General features: G+C 31.8%; 1 protein-coding gene across 1 annotated transcript; it reads left to right on the plus strand.

The window, feature by feature from the left end:
* The first annotated feature begins 15093 nt into the window (after nucleotides 1–15093).
* Nucleotides 15094–19589, plus strand: NSN1 (GTP-binding family protein). Its single transcript, XM_021418262.2, has 9 exons — nucleotides 15094–15289; nucleotides 15373–15617; nucleotides 15762–15864; nucleotides 15942–16115; nucleotides 16381–16598; nucleotides 16782–17046; nucleotides 18381–18560; nucleotides 18696–18907; nucleotides 19132–19589. Exons 1-9 carry the CDS (start codon nucleotides 15271–15273, stop codon nucleotides 19474–19476), a joined length of 1761 nt encoding a protein of 586 aa, XP_021273937.1. The 5' UTR covers nucleotides 15094–15270; the 3' UTR covers nucleotides 19477–19589.
* The last annotated feature ends 145 nt before the right edge of the window (nucleotides 19590–19734 follow it).

The following is a 19734-nucleotide window of genomic DNA, read 5'->3' on the forward strand; positions in this document are numbered from 1 at the left end:
AACTCCTAATTAGCATAATTGTTTCCCAATTATACTTAAAGCATCTTACCATCATTTCACATTGCATGCCTTACCTTTGTGATGCTTTAAACCTTGCATGCAACCTCAATGTTTCTCCAAAGTCCACCCACCAAGTTGCCAACATTCACACATCATTTTCTCACAATCTCATCTAACCGTAAGCTTGAAAACATAGTGTAAAGCTTACCACTTTCCTTTCACTTAGCATCTACCATGCATCCACCGCTTTGAATGGCTTGCATGTCACTGAACTTCCTCAATCAAGCCGATCTTTGCTGCCACAAGACATCTCCCTTAGTCATTAACCCATTTGGCAAGGATTAACCAAACAAAAATCAAAATCTTTACCTTTTCCTTGCTTGAATCACAAAACCGTGCTCTACACCTCCATGCACACTCCTCGGCTTCTCTCTTGAGTGTTGGAGATTTCTTGGTTGCTAGAATGGCACAAGGCTACAAAAATGGAGGAGGAAACCTCACGGTTTTCTCTTGATTTAGTGCAACCTGAGCCTTTTTCTTCCTTTCTCTATATTTCTTCTTTTTATTTCTTTCTCTTGGGTGAATTCCTTCCAACTTCTTTTCCTCTCCTTTTTTCTCAATTGATCGGCCTCTCAAGTCTCTTTAAAATCCTTCTCCCCTTTCCTTTTCACTCTTGAAACTTAACCTCTATATTGCCACCCATTGGGCCAATCACATTTCATGCACAAGTTTTGCCTTGCTCTCATTTGGCCACTATCTTAAGCCAATCAAAATTTATGCATCCTTAATCCTTTTATTTTATTTGGCCACCTTGCCACCCAATGGTGTCTCATGCACCAATTTCCTCTTTTATCCATTAGTCCAATATCTATCCTCACCATACTTTCCCATTTAATCTTCTTTTATTATTTAATTCATCCACCACCTTATTCCTCCAATCACCTTTCATGAACCAATTTTATTTTATTTTTTATTAAGTTATTCTGCAAAATATTCAAGACACTTGTATCTATGTTTTCCTTTTCTCATTAGGCCACTTAATGCACCAATCATTTTGCATGCAAACAAGTTTAAGCCTATCATACCTTTTTACTTCATATGATGGGGCCCCACATGTTTCCCACTAACTTCCTCCTTTTTGCATGCCATCATTTGCATGTAATAGTAGATTATACATGCACATTTTATCATCTCACATAATCTAACTTCCTTTAGTTAATTAATGTCCACTTAGCTTTAAATATGGTAATTGCACAAAGGTCCTCAACTTTTTCCTTATTTACCCTTTGTTCCACCAAACTTTCCATTCTTGCATTTTGGTCTTTCAATAATTTTCTTTAAACTCCAATTTCTTTCTATCTTTCTTTCCTTACATGTGTACAAATTAAATATCAATTTTACACATCACCAAAATATCCCATAATGTTTAAATATATGCTTACCCTCTCATCCTCTATTTAATAAAGGCACGTGGGCCCCGCTTATGTCATTTTTCTTCAAAATTCATTCTTACTTCTTGTCCCCTACTCAGATTAGTTATATACTTCTTCTTCATGACCACTTTCAACCACAGATAAAATATTATTATTTAATCATCTTTTTCTCGTGTACGAAATATTTTATTTCAAAATATGTCTTTCACCTATCATTATTCTTTCGCACTTAAATTTACATCCAGCAACCCTCCGTCTCATCGATGAGATCGTACTGGCTCTTATACGAGGGTATGGGGTGTTACAGAGATCAATCACAACTAAACGATAGACTACTTGTGGCATCTAAGATTGCTGGTTTGATCGTTGGTGATTTAAGAAAGTATGATGGCTAATGAGTTATTATAGTAGATCATGTTAGTGAAGAACTTAAACGAATTAGCGAACTACATCTTTCTTTTATGACTATGTATATCCTTTTCTTTTCCCTTATGGTGAAGATGGATTTACACATAATATAAGTTATGTTGATTCACCTTCAAGAAAAAAACCTAAGTGAAAATGTGTTATGATGAGAAAATACTATGCATATATAATTCAACAACGATCAACTTATAAAAATATATTATTAAGAAGTGATAGGTTATTTCAGCATTTTATAGTCGATGCATATGCTGTTATTGAAGATTTCACCAAAACAAAACTATTGCTAAATTCATGGTCCATGGCCAATGTGGCCTTGGCCGACCAATCTCCCTTTGCATGATTAAAGGATTTTGTTCAAAATACTACCAAAAGACTTCCAAACAAGAACTATATTAAATGAAGATGGATTTTCAATATATCAAAAAAGAGACATCCCAAATTGTGTAACAACCAAGAATAATATTGAATTAAACAATCGATATGTGGTACCTCATATAGAGATTTGGTTGTCAAGTATCAAGCAGACATTAATGTCAAAATTTGTGGTCAATCTCAAGCTATAAAATACCTTTTCAAGTACAACAACAAAGGTCCTGATAGAGCATGAATCATCTTAGAAAATAAAAACTCAAATGGTCAAGAACACAATAGTCATGCAAATTTGATTAGGCTTGAGGAACAACAAGAAAAACCTATAAAGATCGATGAAATCAAAATTTATTTAGGTTGTAGATACTTATCAACATATGAAGCATGCTGAAAGCTTTTTGTTTTTTCAATACACCATAGAAAGCCTACTGTCCAAAGGTTAGTTGTACACCTACCTGAACAACAAAACATTTATTTTCATGATCATGAGAGTATATTAGGGTTATCCATAGGCCAGATATTAGTAAAACAATCTTCATTGAATGGATGGCTTGCAACGAATATGATGAAAATGCTCATTGTTTACTCTATGCTGATTTCCCAACTGAATATATTTGGAATCAACAAGAATGTAAGTGGAAAAGATGAAAACAAGGTAGATCTATAGGTACGATAAATTATGTACACCCAGCAACTGGAGAGTTGTATTATTTACGTATATTATTAAATGTAGTTAGAGAAGCAACTTGCTTTGAATACATTAGAACCGTGGATAGGATCATTTATGGAACTTATCAAGAAATTTGTCAAGTTTTAGGTTTGCTAGGAGATGATCTAGAGTGGAATGATGTAATTGTTCAAGCCTCTCAAGAGGCTTCTAGCGAACAATTAAGACAATTATATGTCACCATTATCATGTTTTGTCAAGTTGCAATCCTTTTAACCTTTGGGAAAATCATTGGAAACTATTTGCCGAAGATATTGAATATAGGATCAGGCAAGCCTTTGGAAACTTACAATATACAGTTCCTGAAAATGATCTTAAAAATTATGCTCTAGTTTCCCTAGAAGATTTCTTCAATAAAAATTGCAGTTCATTATTTGAATTTAGATTACCTATGCCAAACCAAACAAATGTCATTTATGACCATGATAGGCTAATGCATGAAGAAATGAATTACAACTTATTTGACCTTCAGCTATTACATCTTAATTTAATTGTAAGCTTGAATATTGAACAAAAAGAAATATACCAATGCATCAAACAATCAATTGACAATGATGAAGAACAAATGATATTTGTATATGGACATGGTGGTACAGGAAAAACTTATCAATGGAAAACAATTATATTAGGTATTAGATCCACAAGAAAGATAGTCTTAGTTATTGCCTTTTCTGGTAAGCTCCTTTATTATTACCTAAAGGTCGAACTACCTACTCAAGATTGAAAATCCCTCTTAATATCAATGAATATTCTACATACCAGATAAAAAAGGAACTTAATTAGCAACATTAGTCTAAGCTTGTAGTTTAATAGTGTAAGATGAGGCACCTATAATCCATAGACATTGTTTTGAAGCCTTAGATAGAACTCTTAAAGATATATTAAACCAAGATTCTAGTCAAACAATTGATAAACCTTTTGGAGGAAGAACAATTCTATTATGAGGATATTTTAGGCAAATCCTACCAGTTATTGAATTTGGTAATAAAATAGATTTGCTACCAAGATACACCAAAACCTATTTCAGTCACGATTCCATTTCCCAAGCAAGTGACCAAGTATTAAACCATCAATTACTAAACCCAATAGAATTCCTAAACTAGTTGAAATTCCTTAACCTTACAGACCATGCTTTGCATTTAAAAATAGGTGTCATTGTCATGCTACATAGAAACATTAACCACAATTCTAGCTTATGTAATGGAACAAGACTAATTATCACATAATTAGCTCCTAATATTATTGAAGGTTAAACCATATCTTCAAATCAAACGACAAACAAGTTTTTCATTCCTCTCATACTTTTAATAGCAAAACATCCTAAATGGCCATTTTTTTTCACAAGAAAACAATTTTCAATCAAGTTATCTTATGTTACAACGAACAATAAAAGCCAAGACCAAACCCTTGAAAAAATAAGTATATATCTACCTATACCTATATTCACGCATGGTCAATCACACATTGCTCTTTCCAGAGTCACATATCGAAATGGATTGCATATTATGGCCACATATGAGAATGGCTCCACTGTTAATGAAACAAAAAACATTATTTTCCAAGAGATATTTGATAATTTAGTTTAAGGTTTCAATCAATCCTTATATACAAGAAAATGCTCATGCCACTTTCATAATCATTACTCATCTTTTTCCCAAAATCACATTAAATTTGACGTTTAGACTATGTCTATCATTTTATTCTATACATGATCATTGTTCATCAAATTTACGAGTATGTTTCTAACCTTTAGTATGCAAAAACATTTATATTTCATTAGTTTTAAGTTTATAACCTTTTAGTTATTAAATTTCTTTGCATATGAGCTTTTCATTAAATTATTTTAATTCATTTGGACTTAACATTTATAAGCAAGAATGTTGAAACAAAGGCATTATTTGCACTATATTTCTATGGCTATTACTTTCCATTTTCTTTAAATTGATGGAATGTTCATACACATTCTCTTTATAACAAATTACAATGAAAAACATTATTTTACAATAACTTCTCTTTGAATACTAATTTTTAATTGCATTTGATCTTATGTAAATAATGACCTATAGGAAATTTTCCAATGGAATCCAACCACATAAAAGTAACTTCGCTGTAAAACAATTGCCTTCGACTAGAGTGCATTCCTACCAGTGCAAGTGAATTTCTCAAGTTCTGTTTGTTCTATCCCTCCTTAGTGTCTTTTCCCTTTGCAAGGTGCATAAGCAGTATGATATAACTTTCTAGTTAACTAAAACATTTATACCTTATTAGTTCTATCCCATTAGTTCTTAGTGTATAACTATTTAGTTATTAATTTATTAGGATATATGTCGTTGAATGCTTAAATTTGATTGGCAATTAATACCCATGTTGCCTTATATTTTGTGCCAAAGTAGCAAGATAAATTCTACATTATCATCACACCTTTTGTAAATGATATAAAAAAAATGTGCAGCAAAACAAACTTCAATATATTAGTGGGATTAGCAACTTTTATAAGCTTTTATAAAATGAGCTTTTAACTCAAGCTCTAATCTTTTACAATAAGCTTAGAATGCTTCCCACACTCTAATTTCTCAAGAAAGAGAAGAAAAAGAAGTACAACTATAATGCTTTACAAATTTGGAAGGATTACACGTAAGCTCAAACACTTTTTCCAGAATTGGAATAAAGAACAAGTGTTTTTGGTGTAGTATATTTGACTTTTTGCTCGTAATGGCTCTTTTCTCATTCAATCTTCCTTCTTTGATCGTTGGAGCTTTAATTTATAATTAAGAAGTCAAATTTTTCTATTAGAGATAATTTCTAGCCGTTAGAGACTACTCTACTACCTTTGTAGCTGTTATTTTGTCCTCTAGTGCTTAAGTTCAAAAAGTTGACAAAGTTTGGCTAATTGGTTACATGCAACTCTATATGATTACAGCTTCTCTACCTTGCATTGTCTTGCTGCTGTGTTCACTCTAACCAATTACATAAGACTTTAACCAATTAAGAGATCTATGTTTTCAAGCTTCTCTTTTTCAGCAAACTTCCTTTAACGGTTTACTCTCCTCTTAATTGATTGGAGCTGCACTTCCTTTAGCCTTAACTGATTAACACAAGTTTTAATCAATGAAAAAATTCTTCAAATTTGCACTTTTTCCTTTTGGCTCCACTCAACAATTAACTTCATTTTGAATTTAAATTTTGCCACTTTAGAGATTCTTCAAGTCTTGTACTCTAACCGATTAACCTCTTGCCTTAACCGATTAACACACTTTCATTTTCCTTAGTTTAGTACCTTCCTAATCAGTTAAGCCTAGTGCCAACTGATTAAGGTCTTTTTGTTTTGCTTTAACTTGTAACCTATCCATTCCTTCATTGATTAAAGCCTTGTGAAAATCAGTTATAAAAGCCCCGCTGTCACAAATTCTTTCTATTTTTCCTCTTTAACTGATTAGCCTATTTTATTATATGATCTAGCTTTTAATCATTCATTTTATTGAGGGAATTAACTTTAACTTGCACATTTAAATAGTGAAGTTAGACATTAATGAATAAAGAATGTTTTGTTATCATTAAAATTATATAAAGTCAACAAAGTTATGTTTTACAATATGAGGTATGTAATCCTTGGAGTAAAATAATTCGTGTTTGGCATAGGCTCGTACTTTGCCAAAAAGTGGAGATGTAGCTACTTATTGTTTATGCTTTAAACAAGAAATTCCAACTAACACAAATCTTGAAATGGTTTCAAGCATTTTTAAGCTTAGTCGCTAGCATGCATGGATGATAAATGTTCTATCATGCTTCAAGTATCTGACATTGGCTGGCACATATCAAGTCATCTTAATCTGAACATGCCATAGCTATATTTTATACTAATTTGAATGACTGTGGAATTACCACAATTCTAAATGACCATACTTTCCCATTGATTTTTCTCTACATCTCATATACCAACATTCAAATTGAAGCATCAACTTTCTTGGTTTTGCAGTTAGTATTACCACAAAAGGGAAACAACTATTCTTCCACATGTGAAATGGCTGAAACTATGATATCTTACCTAGAGGAGAAAGGATTCCTGTAGGCCTAAGAAGATAAAAGCCTGCAAAATTCCTGGGTATAATAACCACTTGTAAAATAATGTGTTGAATCAATGAAAATTGATTCTTTTCTAAACTAAGGAAATTTCTTGTTTCCTTCATTAAGGAAACTTCTCATTTTCTATATCTATTGTTTGTTTCTGATGTCAAGAAAACTTCTTGTTTCCTATATCTGTATTTTATATCTTATAATAGATATAATTGCTCAATTAATTATAATAAGTGTCCCTTATTAAGCCTTCTTGAAGCCACGTTGTGTATAATTGGCTTTGGTTAGTCAAAAACTAAAGATAGACTGAAGGTGGTTAGTTGTTGGTGTATGACTTTGTATCATACTGGTAATTGGGTCTAAGAATTTAATTGATTAATTTGCTAATAGCCAGATCAACATCCTATTCATTTCCTTGTAGAAATTCTTATCTTAAAAATATAGTATTATATATAATATTATATATATATTTATACTTCAAGATAAATGATCAAGAGATGTTTAGCTGATGATAATTTTCATGATCTATCTTCAGTCTTGACTTAAACCTTGTATTTCAATTGCTTATTGTAGATGGATAAAGCCACATTACTTGCTAAAGTAATTAGACAAGCAAAAGAACTAAAGAAGAATGAAATTGAAGCAATTAAAGGTTTTTTTGTTCTAATGGACAACTATAAGGTGAGACTTGAACCATGCGAGAACGAAGCGAATGGGACATTTTGTTTCTCAATTTTCTACTCACGCAAGTGCACGTATTGCAAAGATAATATAGAGATGAGTAAAGTATCGATCCCACAGAGAATTAAATTAATCCTTGCTGTTAACTTCTAAAATTAAGACACTTTAATTTTATCTAAACAATTAAAATTAAAAAGAAAAATTTAAATTAATAAACTAAAAACTAAAACTAATATATCAGCAAATTTTACTTCTAGTGATTAACAGGCTTAAAATAATGATATCCCTCAATACTTCATCTGAATATTGTCTCTTTCTCTCTCTCTCAACTTAGTTTAATGGATTAAATTGCTAACCTAGAATTCTAAATTATTTACAAGTTTCTATCGAGTTTCTTATAAAAATATCTCTCTCAATTAATTTACTATATATCTATGCAAATTATATTGTAGAAAGATTCATTAAGTTTGTGCTCTAATTTTAGCTACGTATGGTTTATAGGTATATGTCTACCCTATACGTAAATCAAACCACCTAATCAACTAAGTGTATTTGATCATACACTATTTTATTCAAGGTCTACCTAAATCTCCTTCATTAAGGTTTAACTTAGGTTTCCAATTCAATCTAATTGGTGATCAAGCAATTAGAAGCATTAAGAACATAACAAAATAAACAACTTAAATCTATCAAACATAAATAAAAGAGAGATAAATAATTCAGACTACGTATTAAGTTCAATCATAATCTTAGATAAACAATTTAGTTCCCCATCAAGTCACACATCATCATTGAATAAAGTTTAAACATTCGAATCAAACTAAGAAAAATAAGAAAATAACAAAAAGATAAAAAAACCCAAGAATTGTATTCTTGATTTCCAAATCTCCTTGAATCCTTCAAATTCTTCTTAGCTTCAATAACTTTATGGCTTGACTCTCAACTGTCAATCTAGTGTTTTTTTTTTTATTCTCTTCTTCTCTAAAAGGTTGTTTTTATAGGCTTTGAAGTTAGGCCAAGTTGGATGAAGAAAAAAGTCAATTTGAACTAGGATTTCCTCGTTAGACTATGTGAGTCGCAGCTTTGTCCAATTAATTAATAGAAATCATAATTGCTATAGGATTGCTACAATGTATCAAATTCAATATGATTTTTAACCACATTCCATGCCGAACTGAGTAAAGTGATAAACATGAAAGTTGTAGATTTTTCTCTTATCTTTCAGTAGTTCAGGAATTGATTCATTTGAAGCTTTGTATAGAAAGTTATGCTTAAATACCAAAACATATGCAATAAAAGTCTACACTTTAAAATTGCTCTCCTTTCACTAAAATTTTTCTTTTATCAAACACCTACAAAAGTACAAATAAATCAATAACAACCTATCTTAACTACATTAACACCAAATTAAGTATAAAATTAACTAAGATTAGATTAACTCACCTAAACTAACTAATTTAAAATATTTAAATAAAATTTACTAATTTTTATGCATTACTACAAGAACTAAACTAATTTATTATCAAAATTAAGCCCAAATAACTCTATATCATAGAGTTATCACATTTTCTTTCAACGCATCAATCTATTGTGATTACAAACTTAACCTTCTTATTAATCTTTGGCAAGCTCTTAGTGCCCTTCCAATTAAAATGAAAAAAGAAAAAGAAAAAGAAATAATTTATTTATTTCATGGTTTACAAATGCTTGTTGTGATACTTAAATGTTTCCAATAGGTGATTTCTTATATATCTTGTGGTATTGACTGCCTTGAGACCACTAAAAGCTTAATTTTGTACAAACTTGTTTGACTTGGTATGTCATGTAGAATGAAACATTAATTGTGACTTACATGCATCTTGTGATAAAGCATATAGCTTGAGCTTATTTTTATTACATATGTGAAGTATTATGGTGATTGTTGGTTTTGATAAGTTGTTATTCCTTTGTTTTTTTTTTTTTAGATTTTTCATACATGTACTATTGAAATTTGTTAAACTTAAGGTAAGTGTTCAATTAAGCCTATTTTACCTACTATATGAGTACATTATCTAATTTATATTAAAAAAACCCAAAAATAATAAACAACATCTCATATAAACCTAAAAATTCATAACAAAAAGTAATAAACAAAATTTCGAGATTATACAAACTGTATTTAACTATCATGTTGTATAATGTACTACTAACTCAATTAACATCTAACCAAATGAAACCAAAGAATCAAAATTTGAAGATTTCTCTGTAGATGGATTATTTCAACAATAAAAGAAGTCAATTCTTTTAGCATCACCAATATAAGTCAAACTAATGTAGTTTATTCACCAATAAATCCTAAGTAAAGTTGCCTTTATCCTACTATCAAACTTTTCAAAATCAAGTATTAGACAAAAAATGCCAGTAGCCAAGTAAAAAAGGAATTAACTATCATAAATTTACTTCATCAGCTATATTTTTAATTTTTGTTGCAGCTTTGTTGAGTGTCCAAAACCATACTTGATCCAACTTCAGCTCCACCAACCCTAAAACCATAATAAAAAATAGAGGAAACAAAACAACAAGCTAAAACAAAATCATTTCCAGCATCAAATCCACTTTTCTCTTTTGTCAAGTTTCCTTTTCTCTGCATCCAAATGCATTATAAGAATATAATAATAATTTACAAACTAATGTATGTTCCATAAAATTTTATAGTTAACATATATTCATATTTGTATATACTTGTGAAGGATTAGAAGTTCTAGGAGTCCAAGTTGCTTTGCATGACCTTTTTATTATGTCGAGGTTGATGACAAATACGGCATAAAACTGTGGTTGCTCTCCTTCTTGGTGGATCTTCACCAACTTCTCTTCTTTTGTTTTTTTTTGTGGTTTTTTTTTTCTTTTTAATAATTGGGGGTTGAATGGCGTCTTTTTCCTCATTTGAGGTTAAATCTTTCTCAAGCAATGGTGGGATCATGTGCTTATAAACCTTCAAATATACCTTCTTTGTCCAACAAAAATGACAATAATCTTCAAAATTAGCAATTTTATGGCAACATGGTAAACCAGTTAGTTGCCACATGTTGCAAGTGCATTTCTATCTCTCCAAGTCCACAACTTGCTTTACCAAACCAACAAGAACTTGAAATTGATCTGTGCTTGCAGGTATAACTTTATGATCTCTTGCTTGCAACACCTTCTTGTTTAATTTCTCTATATTTTAAGCATAATCCTACCTTCCCATGAATAACCTTGAGCATACCTCTCACTCATCGTACTCATTAATTTTAATCTAATAGACTCAAGCAAAGGAACAATTAGTTTTCTGTTAATCAATGACAACCATTGGTTAAAGAACTCAGTGAAATTGTTAGTTAGCTAATCACTCTTTAATGTATCATCAAAGCCTAATGTACACCATTTTGATAACGGTAAAGCTTTTAACCACTTACATGCATCTTCATTAGTTGAGTGCAGTTGGTCCATGACATTCTTGAAATCTTTTCCATTTGAAACTTTGCAAGCATTCCAAAAGTCAAACCTTAATTGTAAACCTAGATAGTCCTTATTGAAATTACCATACAAATGCCTATAACAGAACTTGTAACTTGCATCTGGAAATTGGATTCTCATAGCTTCTATTATTCCCTATTAAATAAATATGATTATATTAGAAATAAAAGGTTTTGCATTAATTTAGTGCGTTATGAACAATAAAGCTAATAAAAAAAGTTATTACTTTTACTTTGTATTGCAAGGTTGTATAAATTATATTTTTATGAAATTAAAGCAAATAAAAAGTTTTAAATAAGTAATAGACCACATGTCTATCTGACATGAAAGTATATGGAAACTCCTTTGTGCTCCTTCCAATGCACTGATGCAAATAGTAAAGAAAAAACCTTTAGCTTGCAATAGATTCAACATCTACAATTGTTATAGCAATTCAGTATATACCATTATTTCTATTAAGTGATACTATAATAAAACACCTTTAAATGATCTTTTCAAGGAACATCTGTCAGCCTAAGAATGGCCTACACCTATCAGTGAACCTTTTCTTTTGAGCCAAGTAACACAAAAGAGTCTTTTAAACGCCTATGGGTCCACGTTTGTGTCAACTCTATCTTCCATCTTTCTATGCACAGTGGCACAAGGATCTTTCCACAGTTCATTCAAATCTCGTGCTCTTATCCTTGCCCCATGTAACTGTTTCTCATTAGGAATTACCCCATAGTTAATGCTGATTTTTGCAGCCATTAGAGAAAAACTCATATTAGGTTTAACTTTTAACATTGGATCAAGTTTTTCAGCAATCCATTTTGCATTGGCATTGAGATTTTGAGTTGGTTTGGTGCATTTATGATCATTAGTGTTTTCATCATAAATGTTTTACCATCAAGTCTCACTAATGCGTGAATTCTCCAAGGACAACCTTCATCTTTACATCTATAAGTCACCCTAGTAGAATCATTCTTAATTTTTTTAAAATTGTATCCTTGGATAGCACCATAATCCGTTAATACAGATCTGCAATGCTTCACATCAACAAAGATTTGGAACTGGTCAAAAACTATTTTGCCATCATCGTGTTTCTTAAGCAGTTTGATCAGATACCTCAATGTCCTATCAAATGTTTTTGTTTTCCTCTTCACAATCAATTCATTGTGTCCATCTGTTTCATACCCATTACAAGAATCATCAGAGGCAACATCATTAAGCCCATCTTCCTTTTCTTTTTCCTCAATAACAAGTTAGCCGTCACCTGAACTATTAGCAATATCATCTTCTTCCTTATCCATCCCTTCCTCATCATCATCACTAGAAAATGGATAAACCTCGTTGTGCATGTCTACACAATAATCACTACCTACATCACTATCTTGCCTATCATCCTCTTTATTAATAGTTTTCATATCTTTTCTTCTATTTGGATACCTCTTACTTTTGCTTGAAGTTTTAATTACCTTGTTGTCAATTTCAAATATTGCCTTCTTATCTTTAAGTTTTCTAACTTTTTCCCTATTATCATCACCAAAAAAATTAAAAACTCTATCTATGACACCCATTTGTTCAAGTGTTTTACCCTCAACATATTTACTTTTGTTAACAACAATAATTCCACATTCCCTCATCCTATTATGACCACCCTCAGTAACTTCAACTTCACTTTCCCCACCTTCATTTTCAGTCTTAAGGAGAGAACCTACATCAGCAACCAATGGAGATCCAAGTTGGTCTTCCTTGACATGCAAATGAATTTCAAATCTATCATCCCATTTCTTGAACATTTCGATAACACTAGCATCACATCCAATCACAATTTCATTTTCAGCCATAATAGACACATTAATAGATTTAGAATGCTTGTAGACTTGACATAGTAAATCTATCAAAGAACACTCGTCTGCATCAATATCCTTGATAACTCGTTGTTCATCACTATAATGAAATATAAGCTTGTGCATCATTTCGCCCAACCTAAATTTATACACAATAGTATAAAATTAAATGAAGGACTTTCATAGAGATACATTTATTTAGAACAATAAACAAGAATAAAAAAATAAAAATAATTACATTTTTAGAGCTAAAATACGAAAGTTACAAGGCTTGGTTAGACTAAGAAGTTGACACCTAGCAATGATCTAAACTCATCTTCAAGAAAAAACACCTTTAAATTCATTCTAAATTGTATTTTAGACCTTTTAAACATTGGAATGCAAGATTTAACAACTCAAAGAAAGACATTATATTCTTACATGAATAAATATTTACATAGCTATAGAGACATTAAAATCAAATAATGTTAATGTGATCACAACAACAAGAATAATCAAAAGCAAAAGCTATTAGTAAACTCCATTTATATATATAAAATTACTCCACTACTCTTGATTAACCTTAAGAGGAATAATTCATAACTCATTTTCTTGGTTTGGCTAAATAATTCATGTTACCTAAAACTTTTGAAGCATAGGCATATGTGCTCGTTCAGTTCTTTAAGTTGGTCAAAAGACAACCAAGCAAAGATCCATCACATATTTAGAGAGAAATATCAAATTGCTAACAGCCTTGCAAAAGATTATGTGTAGCGAAAAACTGATATCCTTAATGTTTTTTCTTAGAGGATATTGGAAGTTTTGTTATTTGGTATACAAGCAGGGCCTAAAGTGTGATTTGTGTTTCATGGGATGGCTGAGGTCTTGCTTGATGTCTTGTCCATTTGGCTAGGGGTTTCTACCTTTTCATTCAAATAAAAGGGTTTTGGACTTAGTATTTGTTTGATCTGATTTTTTTTTCAGCTTATTTATCTCTTAAAAACAAACGCCACGTCAAATATAAATTTGAGAAATGATATACCTACCATCTGAAAATTATATATTTACCTTTCTATCTTGTCACATAACCAAAAATTATTAGATGGAGAATTTGTAAAAAAACTTAAAAATTAAAAGACTAAATTAAGTCTTCATCATTATCAAATTCGGTTCTTAAACCTTAATTTTGGATTTTTAACAAAAATTTAATAAATTATCAAAATATAAATTCCTAACTTTTGTTATCCCCTTGGTCAACGAAATTACATTAAAAGAAGTAAGTTGCAGCATAATTGCAGCATAAAGCTGTACACTTTCTTATTCCAACTGTTTTATGAAAAATCCAACAATGATAAACAAAACATAAAGTATAAACCCCAAAATACAAACTAAGAATTCTACCAAACACTAATAGAAAATAATTCCCCAGTTTAAAAGTCTACCAAGTTTAAGAGTTATCATAACAGTCATGATGTATAAATTAAACCTATTTTTAATAAAAACTAATTATTTATAAATATTAACGTAAATATATTATAATAAAAAATAAAAATATTTATAATGAAAATTAACTCTAAAATTGTTGGTGTTAATGTTCATTTTATATATATTAATTTTAAATGTTAATGCTCCTTATAATTATATAACAATTATAATGTTACTATTAAATGTCATTATGTTTTTACCTTTAAGTTATAGTATATTTAAATATTTGATAATAATGAGTTTAACCTAATTAAACTAGTTAGATATAGTATTAATATTAAAAAAATAATCTTTTTAAATTTTAACTTAAAAATAAAAATAAAGATAAAAATTAAATAATATTTAACGTAAATTAAAAAAAAATTATAAGTTATTCATATTATTTAACTGGTAATCCGTTTAAAAGATTATTATTATTATTATTATTATTAATGAGGACCTTACTATAACCGTCACCTTGCACCGCCTCTGTTTTTATGTTTTTTATTAATTGTGCACATCTGCTTTTGTTTTCATAAAATTACTTTAATACCCTTAATTAATTAGTAAAACTTTTTTCTATTACATTTAAAAAAAAAAAAAAACCCAAATGGCCTGTAACATCAAAAACCCTAAACAAGGTTGTCTTTCTCCCAACATCCCTTAACCTGCTAAAGGCCGCTGCTTAGACCTTCCAAGGGATTTTGGTCTTTCAATCTTCTTCTCCCGAAACCCTAAACCTGCTTGCGCTTTCCAACAAAATTTTGGACCTCAGCGTGAAAACGAGACAAAAATGGTGAAGAAGAGTAAAAGTAAGCAAAACCCAATTCTCTCCGCTTCCTATTTCCTATTTTCTAAGTCTCTTCTTTAAAATTTTGATTATATGATTTTGCAGAGAGCAAGAGCAAGAGAGTTTCACTGAAGCAAAAGTACAAGGTGATAAGAAAAGTAAAAGAGCACCATAGGAAGAAAGCTAAGGAAGCCAAGAAGTTGGGATTGAACCGTAAGCGGAAGGTTGAGAAAGACCCTGGTATCCCCAATGATTGGCCTTTCAAAGAACAAGAGCTCAAGGCTCTCGAAGCTCGTCGGGCTCGGGCTCTTGAGGAACTGGAGCAAAAAAAAGCTGCCCGCAAGGAGAGGGTATTGTTTCTTTTCTTTCTTTTTTTTTCTAAAAAAAGACAACTTCCCTTATTGGTTTTCTATTGTTTGGGTTTTTGGGTTGTGCTTTTACCTTATATTCTAGCTCCTGTTTACTATGATGTAATGGACCTTTATAATTTTCAGGCAAAAAAGAGGAAGATGGGTATACTGGAGGATGATGAAAAAGAACAAATTATTGAAGAGGGAAAGGGCACTGATGATTCTACTGGAATTGTGAAAGCCCGGGGTAAGGTGATAGAAAGGTGGAGATTGATTCACCGTGGGTGGATGGTTCATATTTTTTGACATTTTTCTTATTTGCAGATAACTCAGATAGAGCTTTCTACAAGGAGTTAGTTAGAGTCATTGAAGCATCAGATGTTGTTCTGGAAGTCCTTGATGCTAGAGATCCTCTTGGTACCCGTTGTGTTGATATGGAAAAGATGGTGATGAAATCAGGCCCTGATAAGCACCTAGTATTGCTTTTAAACAAAATTGGTAATTTCTTTATCTCAACTGCGAATCTCCTCCTTATTTTCTCTGTACAAAGAATACCTTGAGTTTTAATAAGCAATGTCTAAACATCCTAACACTGTCACAAAGTTTTTAACCTCTGAGTAGTTAGCCGAATATTGCCATTTCAATGTATTTGTATGTCCCACAGTAAATCTCAAGACATTACTTCTATGTGCTTTTCAGTTTTTACCTTTTTTTTGTTCTTACATTTTCTGCTCAAGTGTTTTAATGAAAACTTGTATTTCAGATCTTGTTCCTCGAGAAGCTGTTGAAAAGTGGCTCAAATATCTTAGGGAAGAGTTACCAGCAGTTGCCTTCAAGTGCAGCACTCAAGAGCAGAGATCAAACTTAGGGTGGAAATCTTCTACAAAGGCAGCAAAGCCTAGTAATCTTTTGCAAACAAGTGACTGTCTTGGAGCAGAAACTCTTATTAAATTGCTGAAAAATTACTCAAGAAGTCACGAGGTACATTTAGTAGCTGTTTTCTGACCGCAGTACAATTTTCTCTGTTTTTTGATATTGAGTGGTAATTCTGTCTTCTCTATTTGGTGCTTGTATGATCTATCCACCTGTTTAAATTTGTGTGGAAGTTTAAATCTGTGTTGTTCTCATGGAAGTATTGATCTCTTGCATAAATTGTTTTTGTAGATAAAAAAGTCTATAACCGTTGGTGTTATTGGCCTGCCTAATGTTGGCAAGAGTAGCCTAATTAACAGCTTGAAAAGATGCCATGTTGTAAACGTTGGAGCAACTCCAGGGTTGACAAGATCAATGCAAGAAGTGCAATTGGACAAGAATGTAAAATTATTGGACTGTCCTGGTGTTGTTATGCTTCGATCTGGAGGGAATGATGCGTCAATAGCTCTTCGAAACTGCAAAAGAATTGAGAAGTTGGATGATCCAGTTGGTCCAGGTAATTGAACATTTGAATTTTGTGTTTCATCATTAATGTAGCTGGGTGTGGGTAATTTGCGATTAAGCATAGTTTAGTTGAGATAAGCTTAGTTGGAGATTCAGCTTGCTTTATTGCATTGACTCTTGACAACTTTGGGATTAACGTGTAGTTTAGGTGGAGAGTATACTCCATTCTTATCCTTTTATGGGAAGAAATGCAATCAAGACTTCCTTCAGTATATATCTAAGTAGGGCATCTTTTAAAATTTATCTTTTCTAATGCATTCATGTCAAAGAAGATAAAATAAAAGTAGCTATGATGTGTGATAATGAAGAGAAAAGAAAAAGGAGAGACTTTTCTTGAAAAGAGAGAACATAGGAGGAAGAAAAAAAAGGAAATTTATGGTAGCTGCCCTGGTGATTTGTCTGGAATCCATTGAAAATTAAGAAAAGAAAGTTAATTGTCAATGGTGCAGAGCTATGGAACATGACTATACATGGCTAGCCTTAGAAAGCAAAAGTAACACTCACTTATAACAAGGTTAAAGACTTAAAAGGCTTGAAATCTTCCTCCCTTCTTTTCAAGTGTAACCCAAAATTCACATTTCCTCAAAACTTGAACCCAAAATCAACCATTGGTGAGGTCTTATATTCAGAAATTCCTATAAGTTTTTTCAGCTGCTTGTATAATTTAACAATCTAGACTTACTGATTTTTTTTTTTACTGATGATGACCATGATGCCATGATGCATATACCTGACATTTTCATGATTCTTGAGCTCTTCTGATAGATTCCATATCTTCTAAGTTTTTTTTTTTTTTTCGCTGTAGGTGCAAAAATAAGTTAAATGTTACTTTCTATATCCTATTATTAATGTGATGATTGCATCAGTAGCTTTCAAGCTTCAACCTGGTCAATAAACCTCTTTAATTAAAAAGGGCTTTGAAAAAGTGATTATCACTGTAGTTGATTGTGTAATTACAGAGACTAATTCACAACTATATTTAATGGATAATGATTTGATGAGTGCAAAGGCATATAATGGAATGGATCCCTAGCCTGGCAAGAAATTGAGCCTGCTGATCAAGCAAATGGATTAAAGGGTTGAAGCCCTTTGAAATATATGTGCTGACATCAAATTACACCGACATCAAATTTTCCTACAAGATTAAGATTGACCTGTGAGATATATGTACTGACATGTTAATGGAATTTCAAGTGCATTGTTTGTTTAGGCAGGAATCCTTGAATTGGAAATTATTTGGTCTCAAGTATTGGAAATATTTTAACTTCTCTTGCCAAATTCGAGTTAGCAATATTAATTTGTAATTCTCCTTTGTGGACAAAACAGTGAAAGAGATTCTCAAGCTTTGTCCAGAAAGACTGTTGGTGACAATATACAAGATCCCAGGCTTTCATTCAGTTGACGAATTCCTTCAGAATGTGGCCACTGTAAGGGGTAAGCTCAAAAAGGGTGGTATTGTGGATGTTGAAGCTGCTGCAAGGATCATTCTGCATGACTGGAATGAAGGTATGCACTGGAAGTTATTTATTCTTATTTTTGCTCTAGAACTTTGGTAGAAAATCTGAAAGAAAAACTAATTGTTTACGAAGAAATAGATTTCAGTACCAAGTTAATACAATGCTATCTATTTGGCAAATTCAGGTAAAATTCCATATTATACCATGCCCCCCGCAAGAAATCAAGGAGAGCCTTCAGAGGCAAGGATTGTCGCAGAACTTGGAAAAGAGTTTAATGTTGATGATGTTTACACCACAGAATCTTCATTCATTGGAAGTCTCAAGTCAGCTGATGATTTCCATTCCGTTGAAGTTCCTCCAAGCCACACCCCCAACTTTGATGAGACCATGCTAGAGGTTTGTGATTGCTCGTTTTAAATTCTATGTAGTTCCCCAAGTTGGCTGTTGCAGTTGCTTTCCCAATGGATACCAACTCCTATACTGGTGTGGATATGAGTAGTTATAAAGTGGCTGGTGGCCAAATTGTTTTTTAGTTTTTAGTTTTGTATGTTAATAGATGGAATAGCTTGAACTTATTCTGTTATGCCTATATAAATTTGTTGGATTTTGGTGCACCTCAGGATAATGCCCAACCCTTGCCATCAACTCAAGGTGATGAAAGCCGAAAAGATATATCTGATGAGGGCAATGACGAGCCCATGGCTTCTGAAGAAGATGATGCTGAAAAAGCCAAGTCAAAATCTGCTACAAGCAGGCAAAATGAGAAGCTATATGCAGCCGAAGGTATACTTAACACAAAGATGAAAAGAGCCGAGAATAAGAGAAGGAAAAAAGCCAAAAATAAATTGAACTCAGTGGACGGTGCTATGGATGATGATGACTATGACTTTGGTGTGGATTATGTGAAGGGTCAGGGTCAAACTACTGGTGGGTTGCCAATGTCAGGCATTGAATTTGATGAGTGATGAGAATTAACCATAACTTAAAAAATGTCATGTTGGTAATTCTTTTCTCTATATTTTGGTGAGAATGTCAGGATAAGAGAAATGTTGTTTAATTATAATTTTTCTTTTAATGCTGTCACTTCTTAGAGGCTAATGCTTCTGTGAGATTATTTCTGCAATGCCCAACCAGTTTATGGACGATGCAGAAACCCTTGAGATATCCTCAACCATGTTGTTAGGTCGTGGGTTAGCTCAGGATGTTGGTTGTTGTAAAAGGAC

Source organism: Theobroma umbraticum, unplaced genomic scaffold (genome assembly GCF_002168275.2).
Source record: "Theobroma umbraticum cultivar Fairchild unplaced genomic scaffold, ASM216827v3 scaffold_44.0, whole genome shotgun sequence".
NCBI lineage: Eukaryota > Viridiplantae > Streptophyta > Magnoliopsida > Malvales > Malvaceae > Theobroma > Theobroma umbraticum.

Excerpts from the sequence above, each read along its gene's own strand:
- NSN1 (XM_021418262.2), top strand. Across the intron at positions 15,618-15,761 it reads AAGCTGCCCGCAAGGAGAGG|GCAAAAAAGAGGAAGATGGG; the intron begins GTATTGTTTCTT and ends TATAATTTTCAG. Across the intron at positions 18,908-19,131 it reads TTGATGAGACCATGCTAGAG|GATAATGCCCAACCCTTGCC; the intron begins GTTTGTGATTGC and ends GGTGCACCTCAG.